Source organism: Haemorhous mexicanus, chromosome 12 (assembly GCF_027477595.1).
Source record: "Haemorhous mexicanus isolate bHaeMex1 chromosome 12, bHaeMex1.pri, whole genome shotgun sequence".
NCBI classification, from domain to species: Eukaryota; Metazoa; Chordata; class Aves; order Passeriformes; family Fringillidae; genus Haemorhous; species Haemorhous mexicanus.
Window position 1 is genome coordinate 15756419 of NC_082352.1, and position 22218 is coordinate 15778636.

At 59.8% G+C, this 22218-nt stretch overlaps 1 protein-coding gene across 8 annotated transcripts in view; it reads right to left on the reverse strand.

Moving 5' to 3' along the window:
- Positions 1-22218, reverse strand: part of RIPOR1 (RHO family interacting cell polarization regulator 1) — a 31459-nt gene that overhangs the window by 4240 nt on the left and 5001 nt on the right. For 2 of the 8 annotated variants that reach the window (XM_059857283.1, XM_059857285.1), the window contains exons 1-15: positions 18033-18654; positions 7174-7300; positions 5310-5459; positions 4920-4998; positions 4588-4611; positions 4067-4120; positions 3835-3987; positions 3683-3746; positions 3557-3600; positions 3219-3344; positions 2782-2930; positions 2454-2583; positions 2107-2247; positions 543-1355; positions 151-290 (exon numbers count right to left, since the gene is read on the reverse strand). In XM_059857283.1, the coding sequence (XP_059713266.1) occupies positions 151-290; positions 543-1355; positions 2107-2247; positions 2454-2583; positions 2782-2930; positions 3219-3344; positions 3557-3600; positions 3683-3746; positions 3835-3987; positions 4067-4120; positions 4588-4611; positions 4920-4998; positions 5310-5459; positions 7174-7300; positions 18033-18648 (2810 nt within the window). In that variant the 5' untranslated portion in view covers positions 18649-18654. Of the gene's footprint in view, positions 1-150; positions 291-542; positions 1356-2106; positions 2248-2453; positions 2584-2781; positions 2931-3218; positions 3345-3556; positions 3601-3682; positions 3747-3834; positions 3988-4066; positions 4121-4587; positions 4612-4919; positions 4999-5309; positions 5460-7173; positions 7301-10106; positions 10319-12645; positions 12786-18032; positions 18655-19137; positions 19248-22218 lie in introns of those variants that run through there. The other 6 variants (XM_059857289.1, XM_059857287.1, XM_059857290.1 and 3 more) reach the window with 6 other exon arrangements.

Genomic DNA, 22218 nt, shown 5'->3' on the forward strand with positions numbered 1-22218 from the left:
GACCAGGTACTGCTGGTTCTTGACCTAGACGTTCCCTAAGCTGTGATGAACAGATCTAAATATGCTTGGGCACCCTTGAACATCCCCTATTCCAACTGCCCCAAAGCCATCTCCTGCCCTGTGCCCCATGCCATGAGCCCCACTGTGCACCTCTCATCTTGGAGAGGCTCCTCCTCAGAGCCTTCTGAGTCCTCCATGTCGGAGGTGTTGAGGAAGCTGAAGCTCTCCAGCGCGTGCTCCACTGTCAGGCTGATGCTGGAGGCCCGGCTGAGGAAGACACCTTGCTTCTGCTGTGGAGGAAGGCATGGTGGAGATGGATCCTGGCTCACCAGCCAAGACAGCCCTGCCACCCGCATCACCAGGCTATGCCATCATGGATGGCCCCATCCCCATCACCCAGGGGCACTGCCACCAGGGATGGTATTGTCTCCATTATCTCTGAGCACTGTCACCATGGCTGGCCCTGTCCCCATCATCCCAGGCACTGCCAACCAGGATGATCCTGTCACCCTCACCCCATGACACCCCTGGGAGCCCCTCACCAGCAGAATCTCCTCCAGACGTTTCAGCTCCCGTTCGAGGGGCTGCAGCTCCGGGAACTGTCCCCGATAGTCATCCAGAGCTGAGCCCAGGAGGCCAATTGCCTCCTCCAGACCTGAATCCACCATCTTCCCCCGTGGCACTTCAGGGGTGCTGGTGGGCAGTGGTGGGGTTGGGATGGGGATCTCTTCTGCAGAGGCTTGTGCCAGTGCTGTGGGGATCCCGGTGCCATAGTCACTCTGTGCTGGCACCTGGCTCTGCACTGGCTCTGCACTGCCAGCCTCCTCGTCGCAGGAGGTGGCCCATGCCACAGAGGCACGAGGCTTGGCCTCAGTGGCCCTGTCCTGCCCTGACACAGCAGCTGCCACCGCAGCACCAGGCAGAGGGTGTGCATCTTGCTTTCCCATCCCTGTGTCCTCCGTGCTGGACGCAGGCTCCCAAGGGCTCTCCACAGTCTTGACCTCCATTGTGGCATCCACACTGGCCTCGCTGATGTGGCTCAGAGTCCGGGAGTAGGGCACATGCCCGTTGGCCACTGTCTCCTTCTTACGGCTGCTTGGCTCCTCTGGCTGGCTCCCAGCAGATGGGACACTGCTGCCACTGGCTCCAAGCATGGCGTCAGCCTCCTCTGGTTGCTGGGAGAAGGAGATCTCGATGGCAGGGGCGGAGGCCTGAACCTCAGGCTGCACGATGGGCTTGTGTGTGGCATGGCGGGCACTGCTGGACAGCTGGGGGCTGGAGGAGTCATCTGAGGACTCAGAGGAGATGGACCAGGCTGTGCCATTCTCCAGCTCCTCTTGGCGCCGCAGCATATTCTGGAGAGGGGGAGAATGGTGTCAGCTGAGACCCTGCTCCTGCTGCCCCATCTCCTCCAGCTGTCTGCGTGTCAAGCAGCAGCAGAATCGATCTGAGCTGGACGGCACTGACGCTGCCATGGCTCTGCTGACACAGCAGGATGGCCAGCAAACACCTGGCATCTTCCAGCTCTGGATCCCATCCAATGCCAGCAGGCAATCCAGCTCCCCATGAACAGCCCCATATGTCCTAGAGCCTTGGGGTGCCGGCACTCCCTCAGCAGAGGGGGATGCAACACATGGAGCCAAGGACAACAACCACCATGGTTTCAAGGACAGCAACAGCTCCAGCACTAGCTGGTGGGGACAGCACTGGCCACCACCAATTTTGTGGTTCACCATCACTGAACTGATGCCAAGCCAATTCCATGTTAGTCACACCAGCACCATGACAGCTCACACCAGCACCACACCAGCACTGTCACACCATCACCATTTCACCAGCACCATCACCAGTACCACATCAATGCCACCAGCACAGGGACATGGAGAAGCTGTCTATTCACTAGAGCCCAACTCTTGCATGGGGGTGAACCCAGGGTCCCGTAGCTTTTGGACCAGCTCTGCAGGACCAGCCAGACCCAGCCTGGCAGAATCAGGCCTTCAGGCATCAGCGAGGGATAGTGAGTAGGAGATAAGGACCGGCTACAGCTACAGCGGGATGGCCACAGTGCTGGGCTAAGCTACTGGCCTGCTCCAGCCCTGCACTTACGCGGCCCTGCTGCGGCCATCTCCCGAGCTCGGCCGAGGAGACATCGCCACAGGAGCAGCTCTGAGACAGCTTCTCGAAGAGTGTCTCCCGAAAGATGTCCAGCAAGGACCAACCACGCTTGTCAGCTGCCCGCTCCGGGCTCTTGGGCAGAGAGAAGAGGAGCTGTGAACGTGGGAGGGAGGTGCAGGTGCCGGTACTGGGGAGTCCTGGTGGGATAGCTGGAGAGGAAGGAGCTGCCTACCCATCCCTGAGCTGTGCCACCCTCTCAGACGTTGCCTAGGCACATCCCTGTGTGGACCCCTCCACTGGCCATGTCTCCTGAGCAGCCCTGCCTGGTGCACACTTACATAGAAGGCCTGTTCCCGCAGGGATGGCGTGTCAGGTGGACTCTGGTTGTAGGTGGAGAACCTCTTGTTCACTGTGGAAGCCTTGTTGACAGTGCTGGCTGCCGAGGGCTGGTCGTCCTTGTCAAAGGGGCTGGGGAGAACAGCAGGGACGTGAGGGGTATGCACCAGCCCAGGGAGTCTCAAGGCACCAGGACCCCCTCCAGACCAGCTCTGGTTTTCTATAATTACAGCCCTGTTTTGGGATGGGAGACAGCCTGGGGCGGGTCATCTCTTGCTGGGCATCCCTGCACTGCCATCTGCCACCAGCAATGCCTGCTGAGGTACTCACTTCCAGGTCACCTCCAGGCTGAGTTTGAGGGTGCCCAGGTCGTTGATATCCACAGCCACTACCTGGGGCAGAGCTGCAAAGAGGTCCTTGGTCTCACAGGACACATTGCCCACCACAACATGGTTGGCCAGGCTCTTTAGCTCCGTCACCTGGAGAAGGAGGAGAGGAAGGAGAGAAGGAGATGAAACCATGGGCCAGTGAGGGTGATGTTTAGGTGAGGTGTTAGAAGTAAACCCTGGGAAGTGGTAAAATCACCATCCCAAAAAATGTTAAAAAAAGTGTGGATGTGGCACTTGGGGACGCAGTTTAATGGTGGATTGGCAGTTCTAGGTTTACAGTTGGACTTGATGATCACAGAGGTCTTTTCTGACCTAAATGACTCTATGATGCAGGGGAATAGCTGGCCCACCCTATCCCTGTCCTTTTATGCACTATACCTTGATGGAGAGAAACTCAGTGACGAGGGGTAAGAAAACCATTTCCTCGCTGTCCCACACCTGCTTGCTGTTCACCTCGATGCGCCCTCGCAGCTTCCACCGCTGCCGTCCATACTTCATGAAGATCTGGGGATGCAGAGGTATGGGTATGGGGAAGACACAACCCCAGGGTGATGGGTGCTCTCTGTATGTCCCTAGGCATGGCCATGGACTCATGCCACCCACCACCACCACCCTGCAACACGCCCTCCACGCCAGCACCCACCTACACCCCTCAGACACCCCAAGGACAACAGGGCAGAGGAAGAGCAGAACCCAACCCATATGGTCCCACCAACCTCATACTGGTCACCAGCACAAAGCCGGGCAAAGCCTGCCAATCCTGCAAGAGAAGGCAGAGGGGCGTCAGCAGGCAGCAGGCAGGCAGGCAGGCAGCGGGACAGGGATGGAGCAGGACATGGTACCTTTCATCCGGATGTGGAACTCGCCCAGCTGGCTCTCCAGTTCATTCTCCAACAGACACATGTTCTGGGAACAGACAGACGGATGGACAGGACCTATGAGCAGCCACCCATGGACTCAGCACCCTGCCAGCCCAGCCAGCCAGCTGCCTCACCTCTGTGTACTCCTTGTAGCCCTTGCTGGCCTCGGCCAGGCTCTCGCGTGCCTCCCGGCTGCCTGGCGAGCCTGTGCTGTAAGCCTTGACCATGTTGTGGGCTCCATCACGGAGCCGCCGCTGGATGCAGTAAGCCTCATACAGCTCATCTATCTGCAAGGACAGGCCCGAGCTGCAGTGAGGGGCAGGGCTGGCAACAGCATGGCCACCCCAGCACTGCCTCAGCTCTCACCTTGCTGGCATGAAACTCCAGGCGACGCAGGAAGCGCTCGATTGACTTCACTTGCTGGAAAAGCAGAGGAGATGGTGTGAGTGGCAGCACAGCCCCTCCATGGAGGAGCCACAGGTCAGGATATGGCCCTTGCAATCCTCTGCGCTGAGGCTGGGGTCCTGCCTTGGAGCTGCAGGGTGGCAGCCAGTGGGAAGCACCCATGTGCTGCAGCCTCCTCCAGACTCCCATGCACCAGAAGGTCCTCCAGGAGCCAAGCCAGGCTCCAGGGTGCTTTTTTCCCAGCCTGTGAGCTAACCCATGTCCTGCATTCACTAAAAACAGCTTCTGTTTGCCTGAAAGGGGTTACAAGATCATCTCTGCTTCATCCCCTGCCCACCTGGGCTACCCTGCCTGCAGAGCCCCAGACCTTCTCCTTCCCAGGGGACAAGTCAGCAGGGCAGTGCTAGAGCGGGCCTGGCAGTAGCACATCCCAGGCACAAGGAAGGGGAATACAAGAGAGATGAGACACTGATCCCGCTTACCTTATCCAGATCGTAGAGAAAGCCCTGGAGGAAAGATCAGAGGCATAAGATGTAGCACAAAGCCAGCTCTGCCCACCCAAAAAGACCCAGCACATGGCATCCACCACCCATAGCACAGCAGTGGGACATGCAGCACCCAGCCAGGGCTGGAGAGTGCATGACAGAGGGATGGGAGCCCCAACACCAGAGCCTGGGCTGGCCCCTACAACCCCACAGAAACAGGCTCTGTTGGAGGACACAGATGAACCACAAGTTGTCCCAGCTGTGCCCATAAGCCCAGCTGTTTACCCAAAGCACCACTCCCCATAAGGTTCTTCCCAATCAGCACTCACCAGGCGTGAATTCCTCTTGGACTCACGGATCTGTGTGCTGAGCTTCTCCAGTTCCAGCTGGTGCACCTCCAGGTAGGCCCTGGGGGCAACCACACCATGGGAGTCAGATTGGGATGCTGTCTCCAGGGCTCCTGCTCCCCACAGCCCACACCAGCCCAGCACACATGGCAACACATCCCCACTCCCTGTGCCAGCACGCAGGTGTGGGAACTCATATATGCCTCTACATGGGATGTGAGACCCCACACAATCTGGGACACCAAGGCAATGTGTCCAAGAGACCTGATATGTCCCTGCCTGGTGGGAGCAGAGAGCTGCCAATGCCAGCCATGTCACAAACTGTCCCCCTGCCCCTCAGGAGCTCTCAGCCTCCACCCACCCAGCACTTACGTCAGGCCCTTCTTGAGAGCTTCATACACCTCGTCCAGGCGGTTGGGCTGAGGCACCTTGGGTGGTGGGGACTTGTGGGACATTGAGAACATCCTACTGACCCTGGAGCCAGTCTTGCGGGAGACAGTGGGGGTGAAAGGTGAGAGATTCCTGGGGAGAGAGGCTGGGATCAGCACACAGCACCAGGGTCCTTCTGGGTGCTCCAGCCAGCCAGGCACCCGTCTCTAGAAAAGAGTGATCTCTGGCATGGAGGCCAGGTCCACTGGGCCAGGTACACCAGGTCCCTAGTGCCAGCTGGGAGGAGACTAGGCAAAGGAAGATGGCACCACCTGGAATCAAACTGAATTCCTGGAGGGTCTATGGGGACATATGCAGCCCTGGCTGCCCTCTAAAGGGGGCATACTTGGTCCACCCCAACACCCAGGGTGCCAGGGGCATAGAGGTGATCCCTCTGGGAGGGTGAAATATGCCACCCTGTGCTTCCAGGGTAAGGCAAGAATCTCAATCCAGCAGGGGAACATCCTGGGGACTGGCAGCCCTGTCACCTCATCACCCAGCACAGACACATGGGGCAGGGACATGCTCACTGATGCTGTGCCTCTCCAGATGTCACCAAACCTGCTGGATGGAGCTGCCTCCCCCAGCCGACCCGCGGGATGCCGACCCAGCGCTGGGACCTGAACACCACCCTTCCTGCCTTGTGCAATGGAGTCACTCCCCAGCCCAGCAACACCTCACTCAGACTGGCTCTTCCCTTCCTCCTTCCCAAGCATCGTCGTGCCACCAGTACCCAGGAGACACCATGGGCTCCTCATTTCCCAGCCTCAGGCCATACCTCCCATCCTGTGCTGCTCTTCACAGAAGTGACCAAAAGACTTCCCCAAATCATGGGTGGGGAAATTAATGCCTTGGCCTCGTCCCAAGAGATGGGTAAGCACCTCATTTCCACGATTCCTTCTCCTTCCCATCCTCCAAGGTCCCTGGAGGCATCTCCCACAAGCATCTCCCTGGCAACCACAGTTTGATTGCAGGCATCTAAAAGCCTTCCCTCTTCTCTGTCTCTAAAGGACCCGCTCTGGTACCCACAAATCATAAGCAATGTGCTGGTGACCTGGAAAGTGTCACTTGGCCCAGAGGCTGGACAGGACTTGGGGACAGAGTTGAGCAAGGCAGGAGGCCAGAGCACAGGAAGGATCTGCCTGCTACTTAAGAACTACCTGCAACACGGTAGCCAGGAGCTAGGCATGGTGCAGAGAAGGTTGGTGGGGAAGTGCAGCACATGGGGATAGGGTATGAAGGGACCGTAACATCACGAGTGGAGGGAGAGGATGGAGCAGGGAACAGCTGCTCCTCCTCCTCACACTGCAACTGGCAGGCAGCTGGTAAAACCTTTCAAATGATAGGTTTGAGGTGACCCTGAGGAAACCCTGATTCACACCAACACTCAGCCCCGCAGGATGTCAAGGCTATCAAGACACTTCAAAGACACCCCAGCTCTACCGCACCCATTAAACATTATGAGATGGTCACAGGGAAGGTCTTAAGAGCTGGTTGAAGAATGAGGTGAGCTACACCTGCCCTCTCTCTCATGCTCTCATGGCAGCAGCCACAGGGCTGAAGGATCCTCACCCCAGCTGGAGCACGGCATGGTTAGAAGGTTGGGATGATGAGCTCTGTCTCCTACACGGCCTCAGTGTTCCCTGCAGGCCCCTGTGCAACAGCCCCTGGCTACCAAAAAGATCCCCGAGGGAGGTGCTGGGACAGCTAGATGGAAAAGAGCCTCAGGATGCACAGCAGGTCCCACCACAAGGCCCCAGCCTGTCCCCAGTCCCTGTGGCAGGCAGCATGAGCAGCCATCTCCTACCTGAAGGGCCGGTCGGCCGATGAGTTCACTCCGGCGAAGGACTGGCTCCTATTGATCTTGGTGACGAGGACTCGGCGCTGCGGGCGCACAGACAGTGACATCGTTGAGTGTGACCTGGAGGGCCGCCCTGGGGACAATGACACATCAGGGTCACCAGCAGCAGGGTGAGGACACACATGCAGGCAGGACTGCTGCCAGCACTGAGAACAGCACCCACGGACCATGGGTTGGGAGACTTCCCACTCTCAGTCCAAGAACACTCCTGGTGGCACTGGGACACAGATCCCATGCTGTCCCCAGAGATACTGCCCTTGATGAAGTGGGGCTCTGGGCACTGTGAGCGCTCAGTGGGCACACCCAGACAGACATGTCCCAGGTTGGCCCTATGAGAGGTACAGAAAGGGGCTGATGCCCAGTGCCTACCATGACCTTTCCCAGATACATCCATGGCAAACTCTCCACGGTGCCCAAGCCCAGACACCTCCTCCTGAATTCCGCCTTCTCCTATGTCCGTTGTCACCCATGCCACCCTGCTGCACGGGCAGGACTCAGCTGCCCAGCCCTTCGATGTCTCCTCACTTGCTTCCGCTCACTCCAGCAACCAGGAGGGAAACCCAAGGACAACAAAGCACTTTGGAAAGTTCCCAGCTTTGCCAAGAGCTCTGCGTGGGGGAAGAAAAGGCCAAGCCATTCCCTGCCAGACCCTGGAAAGTCTGTGCAGGCCACACGTGTCCAGCCCCAAGGCTGCTGCACCCTGTCCTCTGCTCATGGCAGTGACAGTGTCAGGAACCTTGAAACCACTGCCATGAGCTGCCTGTCCCCACCACAGCTGGTGCAGTTGATGCCAACCAGGGATAGAGTAGTTTTCTGAGTCTCAGGGCCTGCACCTGGCTGCCAGTCTGCATCACAGGAACCATCCCTGTAGCCCTGGCCAGGGCTGGGGCTTGGGGAGGGCAGCCCAAAGGACAAGGCAAGAACAGGGGAGAACAGGGCTCCTGGCCCTGCCACCCCCAGCAGTGCCAGCTGTGCACAGGAAGGAGCCCAGCCCACAGGGCAGCCACGGAAGAGCAGGATGCAGGATGCTCCACTTCATTCTGGCCACCACTGATGGCAGGTCAATCCCTCTTTCCCAGCCAGCTCTGAGCAGAGCTGTGGCAGCTGCTGGGGATGAGCCCACACCGTGCCCAGCAGTCACACACCACCAGGGACAGCCAGGCAGGACCCCAGGGATGCACAGCTTCCCTGCTGACAGACTGAGCCAGAGCTACCTCTCTCCATCCTAAGGAACTCACTTTGCCTTTCCTCATGTCTCCAGCATGGCCGACTGTGAACAGCACAGGGACACAGGCACTGCTGGGGCTTCCACCCCCTCCCATCCCCATCCCATCCCCACTCCTTCCACACGCCCAGGAGTCCAGTTCAGCCTGGTCCCACACGGCTCACATCCACTCAGCCACCAGTGGGCATCCCCCCGGCACCGTGCCCTTCACCACCTTGCACACTATGCTGGGGCCAGGGATTTGCAGCACCCAGGATGTGCCAGAGCCATTTCCAGTCAAAGCTAACCACCACCACCACTCACCTCTATCCCAGTGGAGCTAGGAGGCAGCAGGTCCATCTGGTTCCCCCTTGGGACTCGTGTCCCAGCCCACACCACGGAGCCACTCGGCGGGTCCCACGGACACAGCGTTATCTGGGTTCCAGTCCCTCCATTTTCCAGGACAACACTGTCCCAATTAAGCTCATTATGAAGAGCTGTAATCCCTGGCAGCCCAGCTGACCTGCAGGCCTGGGCAGATTACCCTCTGCAGGGCTCTTTAATCTGCTCCCCACTGAGCGAGAAGGGCCTGTGGCACCCATGCTACAGTGGCTCAGCCATAGGACAAGGCTCTCATGCATGGGGCAGGTCACAGCTCAGAGTGAGAACAGTCCTACCAACCCATCCTTCTCCAGCCCACCTTGCCACTTTGGAGCACAGTGGGACCTCTAAGGAGGGTTTCCCAGGCAAGAGCCCACACTGGGGAAGGACGGTGAGGTTGTCAGAGAAAAAGATGCTGAGAGCATCAGGGAAGGAGGATGCAGGAGGGGGAGAAGAATGCTGGGTGTGCTGGAGGGGACTGATGCCCCAGCACAACTCGGAGCCATCTGCAGCCACCTGCCCAGGCACCTCAGATGCTCCAGCAGACACTTGTGCCATGCTGGGTCCTGCTCCAAAGCACAGGAGGCTCCCTCACTGGCACAGGGAGCAGTGGCTGCTGACAGGACCACATCCCTGTGCTCCAGCCCTGGACCTGACTCTCCCCCACACATTCACCATGATGCACCATGGCACCATGCATCCCCAGACCTGGTACTCTGCAACCAAGATCCTGTGCCAGGACCCCAAGCCCCCTTGGAGGAAGGGGACACCGTACCCCTGCTCTGCAGGAGTGATGCTCCCAGAGCCCCAAGGATGCTCCAGCCCAGCACAGGCAGCCAGACGGGTGCCGAAGGGCAGCACTCCCTTCCTGAGGCAGGGCAGGCAGGATGTGGGGTCTCTGTTCCTGGCACTCTTGGGCTTGGCTCACAGAGGAGGAAAAATCCCCAGCATAGTGCATTCCTGACATTACTGAGATAAGAGGTACCTGGTACCAGCAGTATAGCCAGCCCCTGCAGGGAGCAGAGCCTGGGGCATGCTTGGAAGGGATCACTGGGCACCGTATCTTGCCCAGGCTGGTGAGCCCTGTGCCAGGCTTACCATGAGGATGGCACCATCAGAGCACCAGCACACTCATGTCCCTGCCACAGGCTAAAGCCCCAAGCAAGCACATCCTTTCTCTCTCCTAAGCAGAAAAAGTCCTGCCCCAAAGGTTCAGTCCCAGCAAGGCCCACCGCCCCCTGCCCTTAGTTAGGGCTCAGTGCTAACAAACCTGCCTCCCGACCAAGCTTTTCACCTTTTCCGTGCCACAGACTGCCTCCAGATCTCCCAGCGTAGGAAATGCAATCCTAGGAGTGTGTCCCTCTGTCCGTCCTTGGCCAGCACTGCCCGTGGGCAGCGGCCAGAAGGGCAGCAAGCAGCTGAACAGGCAACACAGCACGGGCTGCTGGAGCCCACCCCGGGGCTCTCCAGCCCGGCTGGGCTGCCGGCTCCTCTCTCGTCGCCCGGTGCTCTGGAGATGATTGGGATCCCAAGAATGCTGGTCTGAGCAGCGGAGGGGGCAGTCCGACCGGCTGGGTTGGTCCCAGCTGGTTTCTGTTTCCGACACTCAGACACCAGCCTCAGGTCGCTCCGGCGGGTTTATCAACACTGCCCTGGTCGGAGACGCCCCAAACTGGCTCCCCCTGAGTCCCCAGCCCTGCAGCCCTGGGAACTGGGGGTGCCTCTGACCAGCACTTCCAGCGATGTCACTCACTGAAGGGCACCAATGCCCAGGGTGGCCAACCCAGCAGACTCCAGCACCCCTCACCTCGGGGAAGACATCCAGGACCAAGGTGCAGCACCTAGGGCACCCAAGGGAGGTGGGCTGTGGTCCCTGCACTGATGGCATTGCGGCGATCCCCGGGGCTCAGCAGGGCACATTGTCCCTCAGTGAGGGAGGCCACGATGGCCCCAGGACCATCCAGCCTGCCCGTGGTGTCTGGGGCAAGTGGGGGGTCCTGCCACCCCGCCCCAGCACCTTTGGGTGAAACCTGGGCGCACGGCGGGGATGACCTCGGGAGCCTGTGAACTCAGCCCGCTGGCTCGGCTCTCCCGGGAGCAGCCGCTGCATCCGTGTTTGCACAGCTGCGGCCCTGCTGCCCCAACCCAGGCACGTACCCTGGCCCCCGCCGGCCCCTTCCGGCCCCAGGACGGCCCTTGGCCAGCTCCCAGCGTGGGCTGGAGCCGCTCTTCCCTCCCATCACGCCTCATCCCCCCTCAGCACAGAGGATGGGAGCATCCGGGGACCGAAGCCATCACGCCTTGGTCACAAGGAGCCTGAGAGCTGCCTCTTCCCTGACCTCTCCATGCTCTGCCTCTCCTCCAGGAAGGCAGGACACACCCGGTTCCTTCTCGTGCTGGGCAAGGAGAGGGATTGGGGGCTTTTGGGAGTCAGATGAGTCAGTGAATGGCATCCCAGCTCCAGTGACTCAACCGGAGAGAAAGTCTCAGCTATAAGGTCACAGCCCCACAGCCCCCACGGGAACAGGGAATGGTGGTTTGGTTGTTTGGGTGCTGGCTGCTCTCAGTAGTTTGGGTTGGATGGGTGCTGGGTGCTCTCAGCCCCATGGCAGCAGGGACATGGCGCTGATATCCGCCTCTGCAGCCAGGGGAGGCTGCTGGCTCCTTGGGCCAAGTGGGAGGGCAGCAGGAAAGGGAAGGAGCTGCGAATGGGAAGAATTGGAGGAAGTGCTTATTTACCCCATGGAGTATCCCTGCGGAAGGGCAGGGCACAGCTCAGGCGGACACTCACAGCCAGTTCCTTGGGGGGGCTCACAGCCCCCAACCCTGCCACTCATCCCACGGGCTCCCTGTCTCCAGACAGAAGGAGATGCAAACCCAAACTGTAACTGTTTGCGGCCACCACTGGGGCAGGGGGTTTCCCAAGGGCTGGCAAAGCTCAAGCCCAATGTGTTCTCTAGGATGGCTCCTGGGAACCAGCCCAGGACTACTGTGGTCCTGGTGAAGGGAGTCCCCCACCACTGAAGGCACAAACCAAACACCCAGCCAAAATCCCCACAGACACCGCTCATCTCCATACCCCGTGAGACGGGGCTGCATCCTGGCCATGGGCACCAGACTCTGCTCCTGAGTGGGCTGTGATCCCTCTCAGAAGTGCTGGGAACCTCTGGAAGGATCCTCTTGGGATTGGCATAACCTTGTGGAGGTCCCACATGCACCTTCCCCCTGACATTCTTATCTCCAGAGTGCTCTGCTGGGTACCAGCAGCTGCCCCTGCAAATCCTGCCCAGACAACTTGGTCCAAGTGCACAAAATCAACTCCAAGGCCCTCTGTTCTGCCCAGGTCCCCTGGGGCCACCATGCCAGGTATGCTTGACATGGAGATGGGCTCTGTTTGTCCTCAACAGACAGGGGGGCATGAGCGGGACAAAACCAGTTTGCCGAGGAAAACTGTGGCATCAGGTACTGCCCTGGCATCAGGGGTGCATCACCCCGGAGCAGCTGGCAGCTGTGGCCCCTCTCCTGCCTTGAGACACAGTGGATCTCAGTGGAGGCAACCGCAAGATCAGGCAGCCAGGGGGTCCTATCCTGCATGGACGCCCTGTCCTGACACCCCGTCACTGCAACCCGCGGTGACAACCACGTCCCTTGCAGGTGGCGGGTGCATATGTCCTTGGTGTCCCTGTCAGGGAGAGCTTTCCCCTCAAGAAAACTCCTCACCCCAAAAAACCCCGCCGGAGCCCAGCCACGTCACCCCGGGAGCCTCGAACAGCCGGGGGTCCCCAAATTATCGCCGTTCGCTGGGGAGCCCTGGCACTGCCGGTGCTCGGTACCTTTCGGTTTGCCATTCATTGCGTGCTGCTGCAGCACATCCCCCTCGGGCTGGGCTCAGCGTCCCGGGTGGTTGTTGCTCTCTCATGCCGTCTGTCCGCCCGAGTGCGGGGGCCGTGGCCGGAGGGCCCCCCCGGGCAGCAGTCTCCTCCCCCGCTTCCCCTGCCCGCGGGCTGACATCACTGCCCAGCGCCGCAGCTCCGGCGTGACTCAAGGGGACGGAGAACGGGAGGACACGGGATGATGCCTGACTCCCCTGGACGGAAGGGGCCCCACCAGCACCGGCTACACCCGGAGCACAGCACACTTCGGTCCCTATGCTTCGCTCCCCACCGCCCCCCTAGGGAAACTGAGGCACGGGTGGAAAGGAGGGGAACGCACTGCAAACCCCCCCTCCAGCCCCTCTCTGGATCGCTTCCCTTGGAGACCCCCGGCACCCAGGGCCGAGCACACGCCAGTGAGCGCACACCGCCCTGCCGAAAGCCCCGCTGGCCCTGAGCCGCACCCGAGGCTGGGCGGGGGCTGCACAGCCCCTCGCCCCCGTCCCTGCCGGCTCCACTGCGGGCAGGCACAAAGCCGTGGGCAGCAGACGCTCACACCACTGCCGCTTGCTTCTGCATTGCTTGGGTTTAAATATAAGTACATACAAATGTAATAAATATATATAGTTATATTTATGTATATATAAAACCACCGTGGCTTTGCTGTAGGTTTCCCACAGCATGCAATCCCGTGGTATGCCTGCGGGCATCCTCCAAGACCCAGGAGCCACTGGGAAAAGGGTTTCCTTACTCAAAAGTCCTTACTTTGTATCCTGAGTATCCAAAGCCTTGGAGGAGCTCGCTTCAGCCAGGGCTTCCTCACAGGGCTCTCCAAAGGTGCTGGGGTGCAACTCCCATTTGGGAATGTCTGTCATGCTTTCCATGGGGGTCCAGCTCCCACAGCACAGTGTGGCAGACCCACCTGCCCTCCATGCCAATCCCAGCAGCCAGCAGCACCTCTCAGGCCCACAACTCCCTGTTTAGTGCCATAATAACCAGGAGACTCTGTGGCACAGATGTCACCATGTTTCAGCGCTGGTCCTGGGAGTACCCAAGACTGCAACCCCCCTCCAGGTCAGACAAAGGCTGGAACAGCCAGCTCTGTCCAGGCTGGGATCAGCTACCCCTCACCACGTCACTGGAGCAGGAAGAAACACCTCCCTCTCAGGCTCCTTTCCTGTTTGCTGCTGATTTTAGAGCAAGGTCAGGACAGGTTCAGGAGGAAAAGCACTGAGCCAGTCTTGGGGGTCCTTGCAGATATGAGGTCCTCCCACAAAGTTAACCCCTTCCCCAGAGAGTGAGCCTGTTGTGGGATTGCTTCCCCAGCCCAGAGCAGGTCCCCTCCCTGCAGGTCCTGTAGGGGACAAGAAGCATCAGGGGCTCCCACATATGGTGGCATGGCTGCCCCACTGTGGGCACCTACATGTGGCTTTGGAGCCAGCCAAAGTCAGGCCTGCAGAGCTGAGGCTGCAGCAGTGTCAACAGAGAGTGCTGTGACCCAGACCATCCTCAGGTCCCAGGGCCCAGGTGAGTACCTGGGTGGGAGCACAGCATCAGCCACACTGGGAGAGCAGCTGGAGCTGGTGAGGCTGGGCCAGCTCTGCGAAGCATCCAAAGAAAAACCATCCCAGGTGTCCACCAGCCTCCGTGCCAGTGCCACAGGCCATGGCAGCCAGCAGCCCGGCACACTGCAAAGCCCATCTCCACCCCAGCCTTCCAGAAACTGCAGGAAAACCATGTCTCCTACCTCTCCCAGATACAATGCATCCCCCCGGCTCTCCCCACCGAAGGGCAGAGTCCCATCCTGGCGGCTGCCGTGGGCAGTGGCCACCACCGGCTTTTCACCCCGTGCTGATTCTCCCCAGGGAATGGCATCACTGCCGGCACCGCCCCGGCCCCGACCATCCTTGTGCAAAGCCTGCACTGGCTGGCAGCCGTGCGGAGCCAGCGGCCGGCACACGGCCAGGCAGCGCGCCTGCAGCGCCGGCCCATGCCAGCTTGTTTGTTCTCATTAAAGGTTAATGAGAAAGCCACGCTAAAGCTGCCCCAGCTGCGGGAGGGGCTTTCCCCGGTGTCACACAGAGTGAGGGACCTCCAGGCTTCCCTTGCAGAGGGGTGACAGCCAGGCTGTGCTGCTTGTGGGGACTCTGGGTCTCTGTAGCCTGCAGTCCCAGGGGGATCTGTGTGGCAGCTGACACATGGGTGAGGTGCCTGGCATGGCACCACCCTGGGCATCGCCCTTGGGGAGACCACCAGGAGCAGGTAGGAGACAGGGTCAGGCATTCCAAAAGTGGCAGAGGGTACCGGAGAAGGACACATCCCATCAGCCATGGCCTCTGAGCACCTCACAGCACCCTGCATGGCACTTGGCGAGGCTTGACAGCTCAGGACACCTTGCCAAGGGAGGGCAAAGGAAGGGCACAAGCCACACCAGCAGCGCCAGGGTGGTAATTGAGTTAAATGAGTTCCTGTTCCTGGCTGGGCTGGGAATAGGGAGTGGGTGCAAGGAAGGGGACATCTCCATGTGACTTTTCAACTCAGGAGGTTTCCCTGCATATTCACCACTCTGGCTCAGCTCAACCTGCCAGGGTGGCTGCCTCAATCCCTCCTCTGTAGCAGGGATGTTGTGGGTGTAATGCCTCAGGTGCTTCCTTTTTGGCCGTGTCCCTTTATGCCTTCCTCGTACCAGGCTTGGGGAGCTGCCCCAGGCATCCCCACGCCAACCACAACAGCTGAACATGCAAACACTCCCTGGGCAGCCATGCTTGTACACACACATACAGCCACGGCCAGTTTGTCCACAGGCAGAAAAATCCAGCAGGTTATTCCCACTTCCCTGCCCTCCACGGGATAGGAGACCAGCTTCCCATAGATCCCACATCCTGCCAGCAGAGTCCTAGGGAAATTCTCCAGCTTCTCCCTGCTCCCAGGGATCACCAGCACTGAATCTGAGCCCATCTAGGCCCTGGAGAAGCCACCAGTCCCAATTCAATGCTGCCTTAGTGGCACCAGCACCAAAGGCCAAGGTGATGAAGAAGCTATTTCAGGCTGTTTTGGACAAGTACTCCCAAGCCACAGACATCTTTGAGTGGCTGGGAATGTCACCACAGCTGGAAACCTGACAGGAAAGGGCATAGACTAGCCTCAGTTAGTGTCAAAAGTCATGGCTAGCCCAAAAGGTTTGTGGAGATGGAATCAGCCTGGTGAGGGACCAAAATAGCTCTTAGCCATGGGGGAGTCCTGGGGAAGGCAGGAGATGACAATTTTGGCAAGAAGACACACAGCCACAGCTTGAAGGAGAAGCACAGTAAGTGACCAAGTGATCTGTCCTGAGCTGGGACAGCTGGTCCTAGAGCTGCAGGTGGTCACCCCCACCACAGTGCTACAGCTGACTTCTTGGACTTTACTTTCTGCTAAAACTGGCAAAGCCAACTATAAAAAATCCTGGGAGCCCAACGCATAGTTTTCTCCACAAGCGGATGCCCTGAGGGCTGGAGAAGGACCAGCCCTGGTGCCAAGCCAGGCTCTACCCCCAGCCAGGCTGGCCCTAAGCTGTCAGCAACATCCCTTCCTGGAGGGGCTGGGCACGGGGCGGTGGCAGACTCGAGCCCTCCCCCCTCGCTTCCTCGCATAGTCCCCACACGGCAGCAGAAATAGAAGCGATATAAATGGCAGCCCTATAAATAACCCCAAAGCACGCGGCGGGGAGCTCGTCCCAGCCCAGCACTGGCCTCAGCCCACGCAAAGCCAGGGCTTGGGCTGCCTTCACTGTGCCCAGGGGATCTCAAATGCCAGCTGCTCCCTGCCCGCCATGGATTTCCCAGGGTCCTGTCCTTTAGGTCAGTGTCATGGCAGGAGCCTCAGCCACGGGCACGCTCTGGATCCCAGCCTAATGGCATTCCTGGGGGACACCCTACGCCCATCCAGCTCCTCCCGTCCAATGCCCATCGCAGGCATACTGCTGCAACCCAGCCAGCAGAGTCCTGGGCGAAGCAGCAGCTCTGACCAGGAGCCTCAGCAAGACTTGGGAAGAGATATCCCTGTCCTCACCACTGTCCTCACTGCAGATCAACAGTTATCCCCTGGTTGCACCCCAACACCTCTCAGCTGCGCCCCCCGACATCCCCCATCCCTGCCATGTCCATTGCTGCCCCCATTTCCATGCTCAACCCCATCATGACATGTCCTCCACGGGGATTCAGCCACCACCATGGCAGGGATACCACCATGCCACCACAGCTCCTCTCCACCCAGGAGACTGTGGCAAGGCACTGGGGACCCTCATGAGCCGAGAGGAGGCAGCGCCACTGGTGACAAGCCGGTGACAAGCCCTGCACTGCCGGATTTTGCGCGGCGTCACAGCCTCCCGTCCGAGCCCTGCCAGTGAGGCCACCAGCCAGGAGACGGGAGATACGGGGTTTATAGGATGCCCAGGACTTCCCAGTGCCCTCGGGAGTTTCCTCTGGGAATGCGGCAAGGGCGAAACCAGCTGAGGCTGTTTGCATGCCCTGGGATGGCCGGAGGTGCGGCAGGGGAAGGGTTAATGGTGCGAGGCCTTCCCAAGCACTTCTTGGCAGGCTGGGAAGGGCTGGGAGACAGGAGGATCGGGCCAGCAACAAAGCGAGATCTGTCTCATTAATTCCTCCGAGCATTCCTCCCCCCGTCACCCTGGAGGGGAGGAGGAGGCAGCACCCAGCTGACACGGTGCACCCAGGTCCCTGGGGAGCCCGGCGGGTCCCGCCCGGCGCGGGGCTGCCATGGGGGGCGATGGCTGCAGCCTCTCCCGCGGGATCCAGGGCTCTGGAGTCCGCGGGCGCTCGAGCACGGCCCTATATGGGCACGGGCAGCTTCTCCTTCGCCCTCCGTAACCCTGCCCGTACCCCTGCCTGGAGTCCCGAGGGATTCAGGACAGGGCACGGTTCGTGCCACCAGCGTCATTCCAAACCCGGGAGCGAAAGAGTGGCTGGAGAAGCTGATCTATCCCAGTCAGGGTCTGGGGGGCACCGGGTGACATTGGGGCTGCTCGCCCTGATATCCCACTGTCAGGCGGCTCCTTCTCCGGGCGTCTCCGGCCACGGTCCCGGCCGGAGCGCGGAGGATCGCTCCGATCCGCAGTGGGGCGGAGGAGCCGAGCCCCGTGTCCGTGTCCCCGTCCCCGCCCTCCCGCCGAGCCCGGACACCCCAGCGCGGCGTGGGGCGCCCACCGGGGGTGCCGGCAGAGGGGACACGGGCGGGCGGTGGCTTGCGGCGACGTGGCCCCCCAAGGGTGTAGCCCTGCTAAGGCCACCAAACCCGCTCCCCCCGACCCTCCCGTGACCGCGGGGTGCGGAGGTGCGGGTGGCACTCACATGTCCCAGGAGAGGCGGGGGGCGATGCGCGGGGCGAAAGCGGGCCTGGCTCGGTGCATCCCCTTTGTTCCACTCCCATGGACGGGAGCAAGCGGGGAGTTCGTGCAGGCTCTTGGCAGCGCCCACCCCGGCTCTCTCCATGGAAACGCGGGAGCCATGTGATTTCGGCAGGAAACCACGGCCCAGCCAGCGCCAATGGCAGCTGCATGGACGGGAGCACCTCCCTCCCCGAGGCGATCGACACCGCTGCCGACACCGCTGCCGACACCGCCATCGCCACCACGGCCACCACCAACACCGCCGCCGCCGCCACGGCCCTGCGGGGGTTCCAGACCCCCCGGCCCATCAACATTCCCCGGGGGTCCACTAGCCCCACCGTGAGCCGGAGCAGGATCCCACCTCCCCCAGGGCGAGGGGAGTGGGGCAGCCCGGCTTGCTCGGCCCCGGGCTGTTGGCCTTCCTGGCGCACACAGCGCCCACAGCCTCCCTTTGCCAGGGAAGCAATGGCTGGAGCAATAACAGCAATACCTCCTCCCTCACCGCCCCCGTCTCCCCCCAACAAGGGCCACAGCCTCCCAGGCTTCAGTGCTCTCTGGACCCCGGGCATGTTTCGCATTCCAGCAGTGAAGTGACATGACCAGGGCTGTGCAGTCAGTCAGTCGGTGGCAGAGGGAACACTCAAACATCCTTGCTCCCAGCTCTGTGACACCCAGCACCCCACCCTGCCTCCCCCCACCCAGCTCCTGCATCCAACTGAGCCATGCTCGGACCTCTGCCAATCAGAAAGTGCAATCTGGGGGAGCAGAGCATGGGCACTGACCCACATTCCCCATCCCACCAGCTTCCAGCATCCTAGGGAAGCAGCAGAAGAGCACTCCCAGCTTCCCCAAGTAAGGGACAGGCAGCAGCAGTCTAAATGCAGGCTGTCCCTCGGCAGGCTGTCACCCGAGGGATGCCACAGTCACACAGTGCTGCTTCCACAGCTGCTGGTCCACTTCCTAAACCCTGGCACCTCTGAGCATCCCTGAAGATGGAGGGGTGAGGAAGCCACATGTGTTGGGGGACTGCACCCTGCTCCTCTCTCCCAAGACCATCTTTCTCCTACCTGTCCTAGATCCTACTGAGTCGACCCAGTTTTAAGTGGAACTGAAGCTTTGCAGCCCTGGTGAGACATCCTCCATGCAAGGACAAGGCTGTGCAGTGCTCCCTCTAGCCCTGTGAGGCAGAAACACTAATTAGACCATCGTCAGGTCCTGGAGCCCAGTGGAGCAGGGCAATATCAGTGACAAGGAAATCATTGCACCACTCTCACTCTCCTGGGGCCACACCAAAGAGCAGAGCATTTGCTGCCAAGATTGCTCAGTGAGAACCAGGGCGTCCCAGCTCCCAGCCCAGTTCTCCAGGCTGGCCTGGTTACACAGGAGAAGTGAGGCAAAGATGGAAGAAGGGACAGCAGGTCCTGAGGCCACCAGGGAAAAGCCAAGACAAAAGGCCAACAGGGAGAGGCTGCCAAGCCATGTGGTTGATGAATCCCAGAATGATTTGTGTTGGAAGGGACCTTAAAGACCACCCAGTTCCAACCCCCTGTCATTAGCAGGGACTCCTTTCTCTAGATCAGGTTACTCCAAGCCTCATCTAACCTGGCCTTGAACACTTCCAGGAACAGGACAGCTACAGCTTCACTGCACAGCCTGTGCCAGGGCCTCCCCACCCTCACAGGGAAGAATTTCTTTCTAATATCCAATCTAATCCTGCCCTCTGTTACTTCAAAGCCACCCTCCTCCTTGTCCTGGTATTCTGTGCTCTTGTCTAAAGTCCCCCTTCAAGTCTTTTGGAGCCCTTTTAGGTACTGGAAGGGACTCCAAGGTCTCCCTGGAGCCTTCTCATCTCCAGGCTGAACAGCCCCTACTCCCTGAGCCTGTCTCCACAGCAGGGATGCTCCAGACCTTTAAGCATTTTCCTGGCCTCTTCTGGACTTGCTCAAATAGGTCCACATCCTTCTTATTTTGGGGCCCCAGACTGGATGCAGTGCTGCAGATAGGATCTCACCAGAGCAGAGCAGAAGGGCAGAATCTCCTCTCTCAGCCAGTTGCCCACTCTACTGAGGATGGACCCCAGAGTACGTTTGGCTTTCTGGGCTGCCAGTGCACACGGCCAGGTCATGTTGAGCTTCTTGCACAACCAACACCCCCAAGCCCTTCTCCTCATGGCTGCTCTCCATCCATTCTGAACCCAGGTCCCAGTGCCACACTGTCCCTGTATGACCAGGGTGACCCACCTTGTGCTTGGTGTGGTCAGCACCACTGTCCCACTCTGTCATCACCTGATCCAGCATCCCACCTGGATCAAGTGGGGGGCTGGATCCCACCCACACCCTGTATGTGGTGTCACCACTGAAAATTTTCAGTTGAAAGTGACATCCAAGGATTATTGGGACCAAGTGCCTGAGCACTTTAGGTCTGACACAAAGTTAAGAGCACTGTCCGAATGCCTCTTAAGAACTGACATGCTTGGGACATCGACCACCTCTCCAGGAAGTCTGTTCCAGGGTTTGACCACCTTCTCAGTAAAAACTTGGGGTGCCTGGAGGTAGACTGACCCACACCATCACATTCCACTTACCTATGCACCACCATCCCAAGTTAAGCCCCATTCCTGGTTGCTGCTGAGGAGCAGCTGTATCCCTGCAGACAGCAGGAGAGGGGACTGCACCCTCCCCTCAGCCACATGCCTGCCTGCCCTGCCAGGCTGAGTTGGGGAGCCAAGCACTCCCTGTGCCAAGGTCGGAGCTGGCACACTGCACTGGCTGCTTTGGGAGCTTGCTCAGCATGGACCAGCTTGGCAAACAAAAACAAGGACAGGCTCCTGCCTGAGTTCTGGCAGCATCCCTGGCCTGCCTGCCCTTCAAAACTCCCTCCTGGATTTATGGAGGTATGGTGTCTGCTGGCAGGAAGGAGATAAACCTCCCAGCATGGATTTGGATACTCCTGGGTTAACCTTCCCAGCATGGATGCAGATAATCTTGGTTTAACCCTTTTTTTATGGATATGGATACTCCTGGGCTAATCTTGCCAGTGTGGCTATGGATGGGTACTCCTGGTTTAGTCCTTTCATTATGGATACAGATACTCTTGGGCTAACCCTCCCAGCATGGATATGGATACTCCTGGACTCCTGTCACTGAAGGAGCCTTCCCAGCAGTCTGGTTGGGAAGCTGGGCTTTGGTGCAGGAAAGAGTCCCTGAGCCCAAGGGCACTTTGTCTGAGAACCTGCTGGCATTAATGAGTTCCTCCCAGCACAGGATCAAACCTTTCCAGAGCCTGGTGACCCGAGACCACTCCAAGCACATTCCCCTCCTCCTGGCAGCTTCAGCAGCAGCCGTGCCAGCTGCCTGCAGCCGCCTGCCGCGGTGCAGAGAAAGGCCTGAGCCGTCGGTGGAGCCCCACACCACGGGTCTCTGCCCAAATTGCTCTTCTCACTGCAGGCTGGGCCTGGAGCCATGTCTTCCTCTCCACTCTCTCCGGAGGGCTGGAGGCCAGCCCTTGGCTCCAGGCTGGAGCTGCTGCATGCTCAGCATTCCTGCTCAGCGCTGGAGCAAGGCACACAGAGGCCGGGGCTCCAAGCCTTGCACCGGGACAGCCACGAATGCTGAGTACACTCAGAGCCCAGCCACCACCCCTGTGAGCAGCTGAGGTGCCTCCACAGAGCCTGCCACCATCCCTGCCACCACCTTGGAGATGAGCACCCAGCATCCCAGCACGGAGCTCCCCATCCCTCCAGCTGTGCATTTTTGGAAAACACAACCTGGTAAAAGCTAAGGGAGCCAGGGCGGTGCTGATGCAGCATGAGCAATGTGAGCTGCTGCTCCAGCTGACTCACCAGAGCCCAGGCCGTGCTCGGGAACTGGCCGGCAGCACAGAAAGGCTGTGCCAGCAGGTCCTCTGAGCTCTGCTGGAAAACCTTCCCCAACACACTTGGGGCCAGCTCACAGCGGCAGCAGGCCGGGGCATGGCCCTGACCCAGCCTGTCCTTTTCCATGGGGCAGAATTGCACGTCCCAGCACTTTGCCTGCCCATGGGGCCAGGAAAAGGGAAGATAGGATACCCCTGAAGTGGCCACAAACCTACTCGGTGTGGGCCAGCACTGGGTGCTGGTCAGCTCTCCCAGACTCTGGCCAGCAATCTGG